The sequence below is a fragment of the Egretta garzetta genome, unplaced genomic scaffold, assembly GCF_000687185.1.
Source record: "Egretta garzetta isolate BGI_Z169 unplaced genomic scaffold, ASM68718v1 scaffold326, whole genome shotgun sequence".
Classification (NCBI taxonomy): Eukaryota; Metazoa; Chordata; class Aves; order Pelecaniformes; family Ardeidae; genus Egretta; species Egretta garzetta.
In genome coordinates this window covers 1,904,783-1,923,917 of record NW_009260026.1, presented here as the reverse complement: position 1 = coordinate 1,923,917, position 19,135 = coordinate 1,904,783, and the positions used below count along the sequence as shown (strand labels likewise).

At 44.5% G+C, this 19,135-nt stretch overlaps 1 protein-coding gene across 1 annotated transcript in view; it reads left to right on the top strand.

Annotated features, from left to right (window-relative positions):
• The first annotated feature begins 3,594 nt into the window (after positions 1–3,594).
• KALRN (kalirin RhoGEF kinase) overlaps positions 3,595–19,135 on the top strand; it is a 363,097-nt gene continuing 347,556 nt past the window's right edge. The window contains exons 1-3 of the mRNA XM_035896306.1: positions 3,595–3,607; positions 4,263–4,337; positions 17,080–17,194. Of these exons, the coding sequence (XP_035752199.1) occupies positions 3,595–3,607; positions 4,263–4,337; positions 17,080–17,194 (203 nt within the window). The remainder of the gene's footprint in view (positions 3,608–4,262; positions 4,338–17,079; positions 17,195–19,135) is intronic.

Sequence of the window (19,135 nt, the reverse complement as noted above, 5' to 3'; positions counted from 1 at the left end):
GGCATCAGGAGCCAAGTGATTAAGCCCCATGCAGTGCTCTGACAGGAGGCCTTCTTCTTGCCTACGCATACTTTTTTTAAGTATAGAAAGTATTTCCATATTTCCAGCAGCTGATCTTCATTTGAAGCCAAAAGCTGCAATTTTCAGACTAGAAGTGAAGCTTTTCTAGGAAAAGCCACTCTGGAGCATGGGTCCATCTAGCCCAAGACGGTGTCTCCAACAGAGGCCCTGCACTCTGCTTAGAGAAAGAAATCCTAAAGCCCACAGGGCTCTCTCCAGGGATAATTTATATTTCACTCCAAGAGTTAGAGTTTGGCTTTCACTCCAAAGTCTGTAGTCTTTCCAAAACTCTTGCTTATTTCATTAATCTTTACAGTTCCCTGGAGATGTTTGTTCTTTGCAGATCTCTAACCCGCCTGGGAAGCCCCTTGAGCTGCTGACCTCTGTGTCCTGTGGCACTGAGTTCCCCAAGCCAGCTGAGGCATTTGTGCAGGGAAAAAGGAATTTTCTCAATTTCAGGTTTGCTGCTTTTAATGTGGAAGCATGCCTGAAGCTTCCCGTCTCACCCAGCTGGCTTCTCATTACAGCATCTCGCCTAAAACAGTGAGCTGCTTCTGCCGCACAGGGAATCCCTGCTAGGAGATGGGCTGTGCATGCGTGACACTGCTCTGCCCTGAAACGTGACTCATCCATGCTGAGGATCCACTTTTTAAATTGTTCAGTGCTTCCAAGTTTACAAGAATACATTATTCTTTCAGCTGCTTCTGCAGGCACGGTGTGGTTTTTTCTCAGGACACTGGAGTAATAAAAGTTTGTGGATAGTCATCGTGTCCCTGTTATGTGGATAACATACTAAGCCAGGACGTGATAAAGGTGTGAGGGGCTGCGGGGTAGCTGGGACATGGCACCGTGCTCTCTGTGCCTCTCTTTTGGTAAGGAGGCAATTGCAATGCTCAAGCTTCTTTGCAGACCATGGTAAGACTTGCAGGTAGAAGGGCAAGAGGGGCACTGTTGTGTAGTTCCACACTTATGATGATGGTGAACCAGCAAACCAGTGCATGGACAGTGGGCAGGATGGCTCAGTGTTCAGCCTGCCTTTCCTTCATCCGTCTGTCCTTCTCTATCCTTCTGCCACAGAAGGGCTTGTGTCTTACAGGGGTAGAAGAGAGGTGTGGTGGGATACAAAGTACAGCCTTCGTCATCGTCTAGGAATGAACTGGCTAGATGGTTGTATACTCGGGGCTCTGCGGCAAAAATTAGATGGTGCTATACAGACAAGGCTTTGGATCCAGCACGCAAACAAACAAAACAAATGTATTAGAAACAGCTGGGGGATAGGATGAAAATGAGCATTATTAGGGGTATGCTTATAATAACTTATGAACTGGGGAATGCATCATTGCTCTGCTGGGCCCTCTTGGAGACAGATTTGCTCTTGCTTTTGGAGCCCTTATTACAGCCATTGGTTTTCCCATTGATGAATCCCTTCCCCCAGCCCTTGCTGGAAAACATGACAGCATCCTCTGAGATGTAGCTGCTAATACAAGGATTTTGTCAGGAGCTGGAGTGACCATGGCCTCCCTCATCTGTGGGTCGCGAGCTGCCACTTGCGTGAGCATGCACATCACCCAAAGCGGGGGCATCGCTTTAGGCACTGATCTACCTTCAGGAGTTTCCTCCCTCAACCTGAGGGAAGTTTTGCAGCTCTTGGGAATTTTTGTTGATTCCCTGGCTGTAGGATGGGCTCACAGTTTTCCAAATCCTTCATAATTTTGGAGCATGACTGATCTGTCCTGGGTGATACTGAGAAAGGTGGAAACACCTGCTGGCAGCACTGTCCTCATTCAAGTCTTTTCTTGCCTTTCCTGTGCACAGTCAGGGCATCGGGGCTGTTAGCAGTGAGCCCCTTGCCTGCAGCCTGCCCTGCTGCAGCTCAGGAGGTGACTGTCACACATTTTTCTCCTGGTCTCCATGTGTATTACCTCTGTGACTTGCAGTCCTTCCTTGTCGGAGGGTGTTTGAAATTATCCTTCAGCCCTCAGTATATTGGGCTCTTGCTAAGAAGTCCTTATTGTCTGTTTTACACACATGAATACTGCACCCACCGACATTTTTTTGATAATGTTCGCTGAGACTTCAGTTGTATAATGTCTAGTGCACAGTTAAGTGCTTAAGAATTGATTTTGCTGTTTCCCTGACAAATTTAACAAATATTGGCCAAAACTCAACTCGCACTGACATTGCTGATCTTGCAGCTGGAGAAATTTGGCCCAGTACTCCACTTCAGTGTCTTTGAGCCATTGTGATGTGTCTAGCACGTTGGCTGTTCTCATTTGCTTCATGGTTGGATGAGATGCTTATATACAAAGCTGCTTAAATTCCAAATGTTGCTTGTGGCTGAACGGTTCCTGCCTTTGATGTAAAATCTAGGCACAGCCTGGGGTCTGAGAGGTTATTCTTGTTAAGAGGATAAGTTAATAGCAAAGTCTCGTATATTTGACACAGAGTGCACAAAGGCCTGCTTACTTGAACACAGAAAGAGTTCAGCAACCAGGACTAGTTTCCCTGATCCCAAAACACTTAACTAACATGAAATGCTCTTTAGGGATCTCTCAGGACCGTGCTCCAGTGCCTGCTCAAATTGCAGTTACATTGGTCTTGGCCTTGCATTGAATTACCTCACTCATTTGTGTGTTGATTTTCATGAGCATAGGTTCAGCTGGTGAGCTTGCTCATCTTCTGGAGCCGAGTGTCACAGAGGTGACACCTGAGAGCATGTGAGGACATAGAGAGGTAGGTGTAGCCACTGGTGAGGGACATATTTGTATGTACAAGACAGTCTTGTTGCACAAACTGACTGTGAATTGCAAATGCTACCTCATTTGCCATTAACAGTAACTCAACTATAATACTACTACTACTCGTAGGTATGCAGGTTCAGCTGCAGGTAAAAATGTCTTCATCCTGTCTGTTCCATATGTCCACGTGGATAGAACCACTGTACCTTTGCAAGCTGCGTGATCCAAGAAATAGATGACAATATATGAGGGGCTTTTATCCCCATTCCCACTTTCAGACCCAGATGGTCAGGTGTCATCTGCTGTGTTCAGCAAGGAAGGTGTGATGGCTGGAGCAATGTTGCCCTGTTTCTAGCCAGGTCAAGAAAGCTGCTTAGTGAGAAGACTTTCTTGCCCTGGTACCATGTCAGCAGAGTGTTGGTTGCTGTCTCCCTGTGAAAGACAGAAAGCAAAAATACAGGGTTTCAAATGTGCTGTACTCTTTGACGGCCTGGAATAGATTTAAGGCCATATTGAAGATCACTTGTCGTGATGGGTATTCACTACCCAGTGATGGATGAGTTATTTTTCAGAGCAACTGCAAAGATGTCCTTCAAACCCACCTTTTGTTTTGTAATCGCACTGATGGAATAGCAGTGTCTGGCCTGCCATGGGGTGATCTGTTTCTGTTGGTCTTTTATAAAGCAGAAAGATGCTACTGGTGGCTGAAACCATCAGCAGTTCTTTTCCTAAGGCTTCCAGGAGAGTAAAAATCTGGGATTTCTCTGGTGAACTTTCAGGAGTGCGGGGAAGGCAAATGGCCTATGCAGGTATAGTTAACATGTAACCAAACAGCTTGAATTACATGAGGATGCACTGTGGCTTCAAACCACTCCTTACCCAGGGAAAACCCTGGCTGGCTCGTAAGGAGCGTGTCCTCCTTCAGTGCTGTCCCCCCCTTGAGCCGTTCCACCTCCAGCCGTGCTGTACAGGGCAGAAAGGGGGGAAGGGGAAAAGCCTTTTTTAAGTCAGACCCTGTGCAAATTTGTCTCAAGGGCTGATGCTAAATGGATGTGTATGTGCTGTAATGTTCCCTGCAATTTTGCCTGGACTGTGTTCAAAACAGTGAAGGGCAGGAGGCTCCTGGTTCAGTGTGCAAGCTGGGCATCTCCCAGGTTCGATAGTATGACCTGTGAAAAAGGCAGTGGGAAAAAATCTGGTTCCTTGGTGGAAAATTTGTTAACCTTTCAGAACTTCTGATGGATAAAGTAACGAGTTGATTCTCTGCATTTTCTTTTTACAAACATATCTCTATTGATGCTAATGCGGTTTGTGTATCAGCCGTTAGGGTCTGTCTCTTGGTGGTTTTATGTAATTTACAGACTTTTTCCAGTTTGATTTTGAGAAACATGGAGTGTCCTTGAAGCTGGGAGCAAGGACATGCTCTCTTCTAACATGGCTTTCCTGTTTTCCTCTGTTTTACAGGTTCTTTTCGAAATGACGGTTTAAAAGCTGCTGATGTCCTTCCAATACTAAAGGAGAAAGTGGCCTTCGTGTCAGGTGAGTACATCTTTTCTGGGTCTCTCCAGCCCAGCACAAGTGCTGCATGCTGCATCCTGGTGCTTATGGTGCTGCAGAGTCACAAGGGACCACTTTCATGTTTGGACTTGGTAGTACTGAAATTAGCTCTTCTGCTAAGAAAAGGGCTGTATGTGGAACAGGGCTATCCAGTAATACTCAGAGTGTTGGAAACTGGCCCATGGTGATTTTCTTCATGTTCTGAGAAACAGATAACTGGGCAGCACAGGTGGGATGAAAAGCAGCTTCTTGGCTCCAGCCCAGGCCTGTGCTGTCTCAGCATTCAGAATGGTTCAGGGATCCTGCTTTGGGTTCAAGGTCCATGAATAGCATTAATTCCTGGTTTTAGGAAGCACTCAGACCCATAAATCACTGGTGTTTCATTTGCAACCCCAACCAACTTGCAGTTAAAAGTAACATTGATGCTGCATTTACATAATAACTCAGACGCTCAAAGATCTCCTGCCACGCTGTACAAAGATTTACAGCCTTCATTCGGGAGACAAATCTTGAGGGCCCGAGTTGGATGAGGACTAGACAGTACGGAAAAGGCTTTGTGAATGGCTTGTATGATATTGTTTCTGGGGTGAATTACAACTTGTCAGGGAGAGGGGGAAGAGAAATCATAATCTTGCATGAAGTCACTCAAATTGGCAGCATAAAAGCAGGGTATTTCCAGTGCCAGAGTTTCTGATGATTGCAAACCATTCAAGCTGCTTTTGGTGATCCTCCCTGTTGCAATGACCTGCATCCAATGCAGCCAGCCCCCCTGGTTGCCGTCTTTGCTTTTTGTTTCCTTTGTCTCTGCAGTAATGCTGATTGCAGAGGGGAGAGAGAGCAGCAGCGAGGCTGTTAGGTGCCTGGGCAATTCCTCCTTGGCTGCTGGAGTGGGGCCCAGAAGGATAGGGCTCATCATCCTGCCGAGCCATGGAGATGCCTGGCCAGGCAGCAAAAGCTTTCACGTTGAATAATGGTTGGTATGAGATGTCTTCCCATGTAGCAACAGTTAAATGGTCCAGGGATCACAAGTCCAGCCATGACTTGGGCAAATGATTTGTGGCTCTATAAACCCTAAACTTTCTGAACAATGACATGAAAATCCAGGACTTTGAGGGAAGTTTGTGAGACACCAAAAGCCTTGTGTGAAAACCCAAGGCTATCCCAACAGTACTCACATGCAGGATTACTTTACCTCGCACTCACGTCTCGTTCTGAATGTCCTGAAATGTTTTACATGGTTGTTGTCTTTCACTGCTCTGAAGAGGGGAACATAGTCATAAAACCACAGCGTACCTGCAGACTTGTTTGCGACACAAAGCTGAACCGGGTGCTCTGGGGAAGTGCAGGGGAGGAATTTATGCAGGGACTGTACTGGAATTTAATTCTTGGCTCCTGCTGTTGCTTTGCACGGAAATGACTGCAGGATCATTTTGTAATTTGTGGAATGTTTAATAACGACAACCTGTCTGGATCGTTTATATAGCCCCTTCCACTGACTGTGCCTGTGTTCAGCTCAGAGCCAGAAGGTCTCACACCAAATCATCAGCTCGCTAGATGCTGTCCTGGGCCAAGCTTGCCTTGTTGGGGGGCATTAAACAAGCAGCACCAACACGATCCCCTGGGGTTTTCCACCATGATCTGCTGCAGGCAAGGGACAGCTCGCTCCTCGTAGACTCACCAGCCTCCAGACTTGTATCTGCTCAAAATGTGCCTGTTCCTGACACAGCTAGCTAGCTAGTGGTCCTGGGATTGACACCTCCTCTCCATGATCTCCAAACACAATGATTACAGGTAGCAGTTGTCAGGCCTTTGCAGACAGAACACTCTGAGCTGCTAGTGTCTTACTGCAACAGCCCCAGCATCACCCTCCAGCCCAGAGTTTAAGTAATGCCCAGTCTTCCCCTGTGTTGTTGTAATAAAGCAGATTAAGAGAAGGATTTGAGTGCTTCAACTGATGGCTAGGTTCTTTTTAATTAAAATGGAATAATGTCCCAGAATATGCTTTGAGCACAGAAGAGAAAATGTTTGCCAAAATAGAAAAATCAGATAGTTGAACTTTGCAAGATAAAAAAAAAAAAATTGTTCTGTAGTTAGCACAGACTCTGGGAGCACATTGCATTACACTCAGGCTTCCTTGAGGAAAAGGAGAGTTTTATTGAGTCTTCTTCAGAGTTTTATACTACAGTTAATTTTAACGATAACAGTACAGTAAAGTTGTCAAGGGGGTTCTCCTTACACCACCAAAATTTATCAGCACACACAAAAAACTCTCAGCTGAACATCTCAGTTACACGGTTTATTTCTTTTCTCATCTGCTGTGGCTCACCTTGTTTTTTAATGCATGAGTGGACAGAAAAGCTGCAGAGAACAAACAGGACCCTTCAGGCAGGGGCCATACCATGCTTTGTGTTTCAGTATTGTGGATGCTCCACACCTGGACCACGCACAGCAGCCGGGCAGAACAGGCAGGGAAGTGACACGGGCTGCCGCCTGCTCCGGAGCAGGCACAACAGGACCTGCCTGCACAGCCGAGTAATCTCAGAGGAGCACTCAGGCTTTCAGAAGTGCACTTCATTTCAGAGTTGAAGTACAGCTCTAACTAGCTGGGCATGTATTCATCCAGCCTAAATGCCGTCTGGGGCTCTGTGCCTGGCACTTCCCCTCAGCTGGCTCAGCCAGCAGCGAGCAGCAGGCGCAGGGCTCTGCATCCACATCCCTACGCCGCAAGAGAGTTCAGAGGTGGATAATATTGGGATTTTTTCCTGGAACTGGTTCTCGATTTCTTCCAGTGATCTCATGTATGAGCTAGACTGAACCCAAGCAAAGTTCATGTGCATGTGTGTCTAAACAGCACCTGAAAATCCCATTCCAGCACTCATAAGCTGTGAGATGGCCTGAGCAGTTGGGGGCGAGGTGCATCGCAGCATCGCTGTCTGATTGCTTCCATCGCTGACCTTGTGGAAGCAGGTTAAGCAGGGGGGGAGGCTTTGGCCACCTGCTTGTTACCTAAACCCTAATAAAATCTTGGCTTTGCCTGGGTGGTTCACTGTGTTACTTCCAGCAATAGCTTTGGGAACTATTAGGGAGCGAGCTACAAGCCAGAGTCTGATTTTTGTTGTTCTGAGAAGGAGATGAGCAGAGAGGAGAGGAAATAAAACAGGTTGTAGATTATTTTAGGTGGGTTCTTTCAGTGACAGGTGGTGAAATATTTTGGAAGCTGGGCTTACAGGGTTTCCTGGGAAACACAGATGCTGTTTTAGAAGAGTGGTTTAACTTGGGATGTTGTTCAGCTGCGTGATTGTATCTATAGGAGATTTTCTATTGATCAGTGCAGTACGGGAGGAAGCGTATGAGGCTCCCAGGAGAGGCAGGGGAGTGTGTTACCATGTTCCCTCCCTGTGCATGGAGCTTTTCATACACTTAGGCTTTGAAAAGCTTGTTAGTTGACTAACGCCGTGGGTCTCACTGAAAGCAGTTGCCTTTTCCCCACGTCCCACCCAGAAGAGTTTCTCAGGATCCTTCCCAGCACTTCCCGTTCCCCGGAGGGCTCAGAAGAGCGGCAGCGCGTGGGTTCCCTCCTGTCACCCAGGTACTGTCTGCTCATCTGCCGAGGCAGGAGTACAAAGGAGGAGGCTGGCCAGGTTTCTGAGAGGATGGTTGAGCATGGAGAAATCAACAGCAAAAGGCAGAAGGGTGCAATAAGCCGGTGAGCTGCTGCAGCTGTGACAAGCAGAGCTCCCAACACGTGTTCAGCAAAGCGGGAGGTTTTTCTGTGGACTTTGGGCAACAAAAAGCATGGGGCAGGGAGAAGTGGAGGCAGTAATAGTTTGGCCATCTCTATCCTTCAAAAGACCACTGTCCCCATCCCCACACGTCTCGGGAGCAGCCTCGTGAGCTGGGTCACAGCAATGTCTGAGCCTGGCTGAGAGCCTGAAGGAAAAACAGAGAGAGATTTCCCAAAAGGTCTTTCAGAGAAGGAATTTCAGTGTAAATAGATCAGATGAAAGGACAACTTTGCAATTAGGTTTCACTAAATTTAGGCCAGAGGGATGAATCAAAGAGGAAGGCTCAGAGGGGAAGACACTGACCTTCCCAAAAACTTGTCTGAAAACACCACAGGTCACTTAGTGCCAGAGGTACACAGGACCACATGTGGAGGGGCATGTGTTTTCTTTTTCTGCGATGGATGCACTTCACTCTTCAGAGGAAGGGTTGAAATGAGACCCCAGGGCCCTCTGGGCACTGGAAGAGTTCAGATCCAGCTTTCAGGGGGTCTCAAACACTGATTTGTGGACACTGGAATTTGTATTGGATTGGGAATAGAACTAACCAAAATATTTATTTTTGGAATGATGTAAACATTTTGTATTTGCACAAAAAGTTGATTCGAATTAAAAGTTTCTATTCTCCTCTTCCTCTCAATGAACATGTAGAATGAAAATCAACAATTCTTCTATATTTTGTTACAGAAAAACAACAATTCTTCTATATTTTGTTACAGAAAAACATCTTCCATTTTATACCATTCCCTGATGTAGTTTGAAATCAATGGAATTCCAAAAGGAGGAAATATGCTATTAGAAAAACATAGCATTGTTTGACTATTGAATTTTCCTAGTGCTTTTGGGCCATCATGCTTTCATCTAGAATTTGCTGCTGCGTTGATGCAGATTTTGCTTTGAAGAAGAAAATGAGGAAGTTTATAATGTAAAGTTTTTAGGTCTTTTGATGAGGTCTGAGCCTGCTGGGTTTGTTTGTTGTTGTTTGGTTTTCTCCTTTTGTTTTTCAAGAGCCTTAGGTAATTTTTTGAGGATAGAGAAGAGCCTTTACCAATAGGGCCTGGTTAGATATCCTCATCGGGACTCTAAGGTTAAAGCAGAAATCAAAATGTTTCCTGGGATTTCTGATTCCATTTACAGGTTGTAAATGTAGTGTGCAGAATCAGTTCCCGTATTTCTTTCCATACGTTTTAACCGTAGCCATGGACTAAATTAAACAATTTCTGTGGAGAATGTCTAGTCACTGCCAGCACTTACTGTCCTGGCGCTCGGACACCAGCAGCTTGCCAAGATCCACCAATATCTCCTCAGAGCAGGGAGATTTCTCCTTTATGTACTTCCTTAATTAGCATGTGTGAGAGTAGTGATACAACCTGGGCTGCCTTGTGGAGGGACAGGAAGGTTCATGGACCTTACAAAACTGGGCAAAAAATCAACCCAATCAAAATTTCTAGCCAAACAGACTCGCAAGAACTTGTGGGATCACAAATCATTGACTAGGTGTCATCCAAACGCGCTGGACTCTGACCACCTCCTGGTCGATGGGTCCCTGCATCCTGTCACATAGGTATAGCTTCTCAATTAATGATAGGGACTTGCAAAATAACAATCAGAGGAAGGAACTGAGCCTGTGAAACAAGAAAGTCTGTATACATCCCATCCTGTTCCAGCTCACAGGGTTTTCTCATCCTTAAAGTCACAATAAGCTCCATAAGTAGCTCAGCTCATCTTCATTTATGCAGACAGTCGAGAGTTGTCGCTATATAGAAATCAAGGCTGGGAACTTATAAATCAATATAAGGAGCCAGGGAGGTGACTGTAGCACCTGAGATAATTAGTACGATAACAATCAACCATTTTGGTCATTTTGCAGTAAGGTGTGCTCTTCTGTCCCCCCTAATGAGACTCTTCACCTCTGAAAACTTGCTTATTTCTGTGAAAGTGCCTTGGTTCTTAGGCTTATGTTTTGTTGCTAAGGAATTAATTTTAACGGACAAGAAGCACTGCAGTTCACAACTGGACATCCTCTCTGTATCAGCAATGGTTGAGTTTTTTTTAATACTTTTTTTTTTGTGGGAGAATATAGACTATTTGAAATGGATATAATTTGCTGGAATGTGCAACTTCAGAAACATTTTCATCTGCCAGTGTTTTTCATCTCTAGGCTGAATTGCTTCTTAAAAACAGAGGGGAATAATACTTCCTAATAGCAATTATGCAAGTTGAATAGCTTGAACTCTCTCCTGAACTTTCAGTAATTTGCAGGACCCTCTACTTGGCTGTAGCTGGCGAGGATTTACCTGCTGGGGATGTGGCAAACCTGAGCAGCCAGTTATTTTAAATCAGTTTATCACATATTTCACCTTGCTGATGAACATCAGAAACTTTGACATTGCTGTTTCTCTGTGCTTATCTCAAATGAGGAAGACAAACAGCGTGTGATTGGGGTGAATGTGACCTCTCTTTGTTTCTCCTTAGTCTGTACAGCTTCTAATGGTATGCCCAGTGGCATGAGTTTGGAGTGCCTGTCAGTACATCCATCGGCACCACGACTGGCATCACTGTGTGCTGTTTTGTTCCCTTCCATTCTCTGGGGGCAAGGGGGCAGGCAGTCAGGTGTTTTGTTTTAGAAGATCTGGGGTTTATTTTATTCAGTTTCTCTATTGTTTTTTCAGTATATACAGCTATTCTCATACATCTGCGATAGAGAAGGTGAGATGAAAAAACCTAATTTGCAGCTGGGGCAAAGGCAGAAAGGTCTGCAAAGGTGGGAGTAAGGGTCAGCATTGAAGAGGAGGGTACTGGTGCTCCCTTGATACTTCACAGCAAACCAGCTTCTTCCAGAGGAAGAAACAGGCTCCTCTGGACTCTCTCTGGAAGTTTTGCCTTCCACACAAAGAAGCTCTTCCTTCATTTTAATGAGTCTCACTTGTCCTTAGTTTTGCTTTGCTGGGGCAATAACTTTCTCTGTGGGAAATGAGACAATTTTCCCAGTGGCTTGTTGGTAAGTAAACGTTTAACATTAAAGAAGTACCCTAAAATACTTGTGTAAATCAGTGAAGGTATATTACAAGCCACAACAGGGCGTCTCTTCAAATCCATGTAGTGGCTCTGGGTGATTGCAGAACAAATCTGCCTGGTGGGAAATGGGGTACTCCAGTGGCTGTGTTGAGCATCCCATCTGCAGCTTCTGATCTGCTCTGCCAAGGGATCTTCTGATGGGAACATACCACCTTGGTTTTGGATTCATTAACCCTAAATGTAACTATGCAAATGTTGGCCATTAGGATTTGATTCAGGCAATTGACTCTGGGATATAGGATTCTGCAAAGAGCAACCCACTGGAGGATCGGGCCATGGTGGCTGCATTGCAGCTGTGTTAATTTGCAGGTGGGCTTGTTGTGGGAGCTTAAATTTCCATCACTGTTTCACTAGAATCACCTGCTTTGGAACCAAATGAATTTGAGGGCGGTCATACGGGTAATCCTATATATGACCCTTACAAGAACTTAGTCCCTTTTGAAGCTGGAGGAGTTTTAATATAGAGGCCTGTTGACAGGAGGTCTGGTAGCAAGCAGGCTCTCACAGAGCTCAGCTATGGCAGGGAAAGGAATATTATTTTAAGACTCTAGATACCAATTTCTTGATACTTTGCTTTCCTAGGAAGTCTGTCAGTTAGATTTAGAAATCCAGAGCATATTGTTTGTCACTTTATTGAGGCACCTGGCATCAGCTGAGCTTGTTCTGTCTCCTAGTTCTCTTCATTATCATTCATTTTTTCACCATATTTTGGACTGAAATACCTTTTAAGGAGTATTTCAGCTCCTCTGGAAACTCACTTATGGTCTCAGTGGAGTCTGCAACATCAAGATTGATCAGCCTATGATCTGCAGCGGTCAGATGAAGCAATGTATTTATTTGAACTGCAGTAGACAGCTGAATGGAGGCCAGAGACACTGTGTGCTACTCCTGTCTCCGTTGCTGATGTGCTGCAGGACCTTAGACAAGGTACTCGGGAGCCTTTACGTGTGGGGGCATTTGGCTGTGTCTATGGTTAATCCTTGTGAATTCATGCCTCAAATATAGATTAATGCAAGCAGAATGGCTGATAGAACTGGAGAGATGCAGCTTGAAAACAGGGCTTGATAAAATTGTTATCTGTTGTATACAAGAAGTCTACATTAAAGGAAACTGGTAATTTCCTGTCCTAAACAGGGTTACACAAAGCTGGAATTTCAGCTTTGTGTGTGTTATCAGGGATGGATGTGTCTCAGGACTTGGAATTGGGAAGGCCCATACACAGAGTTCACACTAATGACGCTGTGGATTGGCCAACATCTTGTTTTACCTGTGGGCAGTTGGAGCCACCATAGGCAGGAACATTTGGACCCATCACTGAGAGGTTTAAGATGTCAGTTCAGGCAGCTGCCAGGACAGGGATCTTGTGGCTGGAGTCCCTCTCCCTTGGTTGCAGGCTTGACCAGAAAAGTCATCATCAGGAGGTCACTGACTGTGCTGACTGCTTCCACACAGGTTTTTTGATGTTTCTTTAATGTTTTCTTTTAATGTGGTATGCATCATGATGCCTTGTGCCATCACTGCAATATCCTCTCTATGGTTTGTGGAGGAAAAATATCGTAATCCTCCTTCTGGGAACAAATGGAGAATTTAGCAGTGATTTCTGTATAGGCTAGAAGAAAGGGAGATGGGATGAACCAGCAAACAAGCCACTGACAGGCAAGGCCATCAGCAAAGGATTTTGTAGGAGGAATGCAAGACATATATAGCTAAATATTTGTTCTTGGTGTACTTTGTGCCCTGAAGAACATGTGTTTTTCTGACTCCTTTTTCCAGAGCACTAATAACTAGACCATCTGTTTGCCTCTCTAAATCAGAGCAAAGCCCATGAAAATCCACCTTGAAAAACAATTAGAAATTATCAGCTGTTTGTTTTAGCATTTAATAACTATAATTAGCAAACCTAATGACATGTTTGATTATTGCATCCCATGTCTGTAGCCCAGTGGGAGGCAGGAGATGGGACATATTGATTAGAGCAATTGAGACTCTCGACTTCCTTCCGTTTTTTATTTTCTTTTAAAACAATATGCTGGGTAGTTCTCTGAAGAGACTGTGCATGTAAAATTGGTGTTGAGATCATGGCTGACTTGGGGCAAGATTAGCCTCCTTGAGTGGATTACTAACAAGTAGAAACAGAGTTTCTATAATGCTTTTAATTGCTGACTTTTAGCCTAAGCACTATGAAGCTCTAATGTGGTGGATGAAGAGTCAGAAAACCTCGTTTCTACTCCTGATTTTTCAAGTGACTTGCTATGGGATCTGGGCTGAATTTCTTCCCCTCTCTATACCTCACTATTCCCCTGAGTAAAAAAGGAGATGATAATAAAGAGGAGGAAAGGTACAGGCTCCCTGTACAGCCAATGCCAAAAGATTTACTTCTCTTTTAGTGGCTGTTGCTACCTGTCTGGAGGCTCCACTGGAGGAGATGAGAGTCCTAATATAAGCATGTTAGGTGTCTAAAGTTTGGTGGTGATAAAATGCCATTTAATCTGCCTAGAAAAGCTGAGATTTGTGGTTATACAGTGCAGTGGAAAAGCTATATGTTAGTAGTATTTAAGAGAGTAAACCACAGTTACTGAACTCTGCAAGTCTTACGGTGAATTAAACATACCATGGTCTGTTCTGGAAGAAACCTGACATTTCTTCATACAGGCTCTTCATAAAATTGTAAATTATGCAGGCATTCATAAAAATTAGGGATTGCTCATGAATAATTTGGAAGCAAGTGAAGGATTTTAATATGTACGATGCACTTGTAATAATAATTTCACCCTATTTCTCAAAGCATAGAGCAGTACTTTTATGACAAATTAGAAACATTTGTTTCTAAACCTCACATTTCTTGAAATTTACCCCATGTCTCCTGCTTCTTCTGTGCCATAGGACTAGGAGGAATTGGTCCAGGCATTTATTTATCCTTCCATCATCCAGAACCCCCCCAACTGGGTCATCATGTAACCTTCCTCCTCCAACAAGAAATAACCCATTTTCTCTGGTCTGTCCTGGTAACTTCTGACTCTGTGCTAGAGCCTTATTTATCCTGCTCCCCGGGGACATTTTAGATGAACTGTTGAGGGGCAATTTTTATCCTGAAGCAAAGACAGGACAGGAATGTTCTGGATCCTGTTTCCTTTTCTGTAGCTGAAATCCTTGTGTTAGTTAATAAAAGGGTCAAGAATTTTCTGATTTAACTTTTTCAGCCCACCAGAATTTAGATAACTTTATTTTGCAGAGCTCATTTTGGTAGAACTGTAGGTGGGAAAGGAGTCCCTGGCCAAAACCACAATTTTTGGTTTACCAAGCTGAGGCTGGGAGAGGATTATAACTGTGGGCTTGGGTGTCTCCTGATCTCATATCTTAGTGCTTTTCCACTTTGTAGAAATATTTAAATCATTGGGAATGGAGGAGGAGAGGGAGCCTGACCTGAGTAGTGGGTAGCATGTTCTTCTGGGATGCAATTCAAGTTCAGGTCTCTGCTTCAGTGAATATCTGGAAGCTTTTGAAAGCCTTGGTTACATCTTGATATGATGGGAAATTTTTCAAAACCTTGAAAAGCTTTTTGTGTTGAAAAAATATTTCCCTCCAGCTTTAGTTACTACCTTGGTTTGCCATTCTGTAGGCTGGCTTGCTTTTCTGTTGAACACATCACGCATGATATAATGGTTTTGGCATTGTTACGGTGTGTGAAATATTCTTACCAAAGGGAGAATGTGCTTAAAACAAGGAAATTTTTTTAGTACATATATAGGTCTAAAAATAAAAATGAGCTTATTTCCTCATAAACTGAATCCTTGTTACATTACACTCCTGTTCTCACACTATGAGGCAGAGGCATGGATCAGCCAAGGTGACACCGAATTCCCGTGGACCTTCCTTGCCTTCAAGGTGTGAAGCCAAAGGCAAGCATCGGGCGTGGAGATTGGGCAGGACAGTTTTTGTACTCCGTATGTACCCCTGGCTGCATAGGGGCTCAAAATGAAGATGGAATCTCTGGTTTGCCTCTCCATTTATATCCCTGGGCAAATCAGACATGACCTGGCTCAGGTGGAGAGTTGCATGATGTAGCCCTTCAGGTATATAGCATCCACTGAAAACTATGGGAACTTCAGTGCTGGCAAACTGTAACAGCAGGGTAACACTGGCATCTCTGTCTGTGTAGAGGAAGTTTGTGTAACAGACTTTGACTTGTACAGTATGCAGTCCTGTAGAAAACTCCTTAGACAGGACTTCTTTAAAAACATAAGATAAATATTTTTTTTTTTAAAAAATGTAGACATATAGTAACAACATTGCTATTTTTAGCTGCTTCTGTGTGATTCTGGTCATGTAGAGAGGCACTTTGTGCTACAAGGTGAGCTTGTACCTCTTGTGGCATCAACTGAATGGGCAGTTTCAGAATACAAAGCACAGGGGTATGCTGTCAGGTAGGAGCTGGATCTACAGGTGACTCCTCTGCTCTGTAAGCAAGGCCAGGCAGAAAACCTGTGCCTGGGGGTACACGCACGTATCTAGTCACTTTGGTTTCTGGTTTGTCCACCTGCAGGAACTCCTGCCATACGAGGCACCTCCTTGATTCCTGATCTAAATTCTGCCCAGAGCAATTCTTTGTCCCATGGTGATGCAGGTTACTGTTTTCCAAGCACACGTGCTTTCCTGCTGCTCCTACTCTTACAGCAGAGCCTCTTAGGACTCTTCCTACCGAATTAGGGTGTTTATAACTCCTGCAGAAGTCATGGCCCCACAGGGTGCAGGCGTTCTCTGATCTGTGTCAGAGAATGCAGCGCAGATTGGTGCTGGAGATGTTGTGTAGCTTTTTATTCTTGTTGGGCAGGTTAATTAGTTCAGAGAAACACATGATTTTTCATTCTCAGAAGTGTGATTTCTGTTGAAGAGATTATACTTCCCATTGAAAAGCAAAAATTCATCTGCATTTTTACAGCTTATTTGCAAGGTCCTTGCAGTTCTGCGCTAGCTTTTTGAACTGCAGTTTTGCTATGACTTTTTTTTCCTAGACAGCAATGCAAATGCATATCTAACAACACAATTCCTGTGATATGTGAAGAAAGAACTAAACACTGACGCACTAGATTTTGGTTTCAAGCTTGTGAAACTTTATTCACAGAATAAAATAAGGTGCTATAGAATAGACTGTATTCACCCCATATTTGTGATTGTATGATTCAGGGTAGAGTCATTCCTTTATGGTAAAGCCTTTTGACAATTGCTGTAAAAGATGAAGTGTCAGACACTGGCAGTTTAAAAGGAGTGGACTTTAAGACAGGAAAGCTACAGGGGAAAAAACAAACGAAAAATCATTCCAATTGCCAACAACACTCTCTAAATAGAAAGCATAAGAGGCATGAACTTCTAATCAAAATTTCAATTTCTAATGAATTGCCAGATAGATTGGAATGTCTTAGTGCATAAACATTACTGGGATACATCGCTCCTAACTGGCAGGATGTTGTAAACTGGCAGTGAACGATGCAACACACTGAATAATGGTGAAAAATACTTTCACTTTCTTGGTGTTGATCAGTTTAAAACTATCCCCACAGTAGGATCTCATCAACATGAACTGCTTGGATTGGCAGTTCTAGAGATTTGATGGGGTTAGGTGAAAGTCAGAAGAAATGCTAGTAGCAATTGTCCTTGTGTATTGGCTTGGTGGGGTTTTTTTATTTCCCTCCGCTGGAGCTCCAGCGAATGCAAGCATGTCTTCCTCTATTAGGCAAGCCTGAAAGCTACAAAGAGTGCACGGGCTCTTGAATGTGCTGTAATTTATGTTTATCAATTCAGTGCACATAGTTTTTTTTGACATGTGCTTCCTGCCTGATTTTCTAACAATCCTTTATTTTCCACAGGTGGCCGTGATAAACGAGGTGGTCCTGTCTTGACCTTCCCAGCCCGCAGCAATCACGACAGAATAAGGCAGGAAGACCTTCGGAAACTTGTGACTTATTTGGCCAGTGTGCCAAGGTAAAGCTAGAAAGAAAACACTTCAAAGCTGAGGGTGGATGGGTGGGTGGGGAACTTGTTCTTGGCAGTTGCTGATTTCCAAGTATTAACATTTAGTACCTTCAGTTCTTGGGACAGAGAAACAAAAGTGTTCCCTTCCTCCTCCTGTGTATGCTCTGATGGTTTTTATTGCACATGCGTCAATGCAGGAGCCCCAGAGCGGAGGCAGTGTGAGCAAAACCGGGCTTCAGGCTCGTGACAGCAATGAGGAGCAGCCCTTGTTCCCCGTGTTTCTGCGCAGCTCTTCTAGAGATGCGGAAAGGGAGGAGAGTGCTTAGAGGTCTGCAGTTAAATATAGCAAGCTGGAGAGAGCCTGCTGTCTGCTGTTGCTGTTTAATACCTTGTGGGAGGTTCAGGAGAGCTGGGGTAGGGGACTGTAGTTGCTGGGGAGGAGAGCCTGCCCTGTGTGAGGAGGCAGATCCTCCTACTCCAGCACTTCCCAGAGCTTTCTGCAGGTTTAGGAAGGAACATGGGTGGACTAAGGGGGAAGCTTTCAAAGAAAGGCATTTCTAATGGTTCTGCATGTAAACCAGCACCTCTCCCTGCATCAGTCCCCATGTCCTTCCTGCAGCATGCAAGTCCCCATCCCTTTCCCAGGGGTGCTGGAGGAAGGGTCTGTTGCCAGTGCACATTTATATTTGCAAGCTTTGGGAGTCAGTTTATAGGGCTCAGTGCCCGGGTAGATATTTCTGAGCCAATGTTTAATGCCTCCGAGAGTAAAAGGCTATGTACACCCTCATCCAGCTTCCTTTCCCTGTTTTCAAGCTTGCCAAATATCTTTACCCAATAACCACTGCACCAGTTATTGAGGTGGAGGCTATCCCAGGGCAAGTGAGGGGCTGAGAAGGGGTGTGCAGGGCTGCAGTAAAACACTCTATGCCACCCAGGAGCTCCTTTTTTAAACCCAGAGTATGACTTCTTAAGCAGTGCTCATTTTTGCAGAGTGTGAAGTTAACACCTGAAGGGCAGAGTGGTTGGCTGCATCAAGAAGTAAGGGTCTTGGAAACGCCCTCAGTTCCTTAAACATGTGATGTGCAGAGAACAAAGGCCCCGTGTTTGGTATGGAAGAGTTGAGGGCTGTTTGGAGATTCATCAGCCAGCTGTGGAGGGTGAGGGGCAAACACAACTGTGTGTGCCAGATCTGCCAGTGCTCATTTCCTGGATTTCACAAGTCCTCTGGCGATGCTTTTCTTTTTTTGTTGTGTTGGACTTTTGCTCATCAAGGTTTTACTAATAAGCTGAATTGGTTTGTTTTTCTCCCCAGTTTCTTCCCCTTTTTTCCTCTAGCCAGCTCTATTTTCAAACATATTGTGAGAGAGATTACGGACATGCTGCAGGGCTGGAAGAGCAGTAGGTCACTCCATGGGAGTGCATGTCCCAGGGCCTGGCAATCCCCCTCCAGCTGCTGCAGTAATGGAACTGCTCCCTTACATCTTATCACTTTTTGCGTGGTTGCAAGTACAAAGATATGACATTGTTTGGGGTTGCAAGTAATTGGACAGCAAAAATTACCTTCTAACATATCAACCTTTTCTATTCCTTGCTCTTCCCTCATGGAGGTGGAAGTAGTAAGATACATCCCTTCTGTTCCCCATTCTCGCACAACTAAATCAATTAGCTCAATCTTTGATGCTGCTTTTGGTTGTCTCCCTCTGGATCAGTCCAGCAATGATTTTTCTCTGATGATAGAGAAGCTGGGGCACAGAGGTTCATGCTGAAGGAGCTAATATAAGACCCAGCTGCTTGTCTTTCTAGAAACACTAAAAAAGCATTCTCTCCTGGTCCCCGCTGCAAAGCCTTGTTCTGCCTTGATATTTGAAGCCTTTGAAGACCATCTCTCTAGTTATATGAGAGAACATTCATTTCTGCAGTACAACCTCCTATCATGAAAATGTGTCCAGG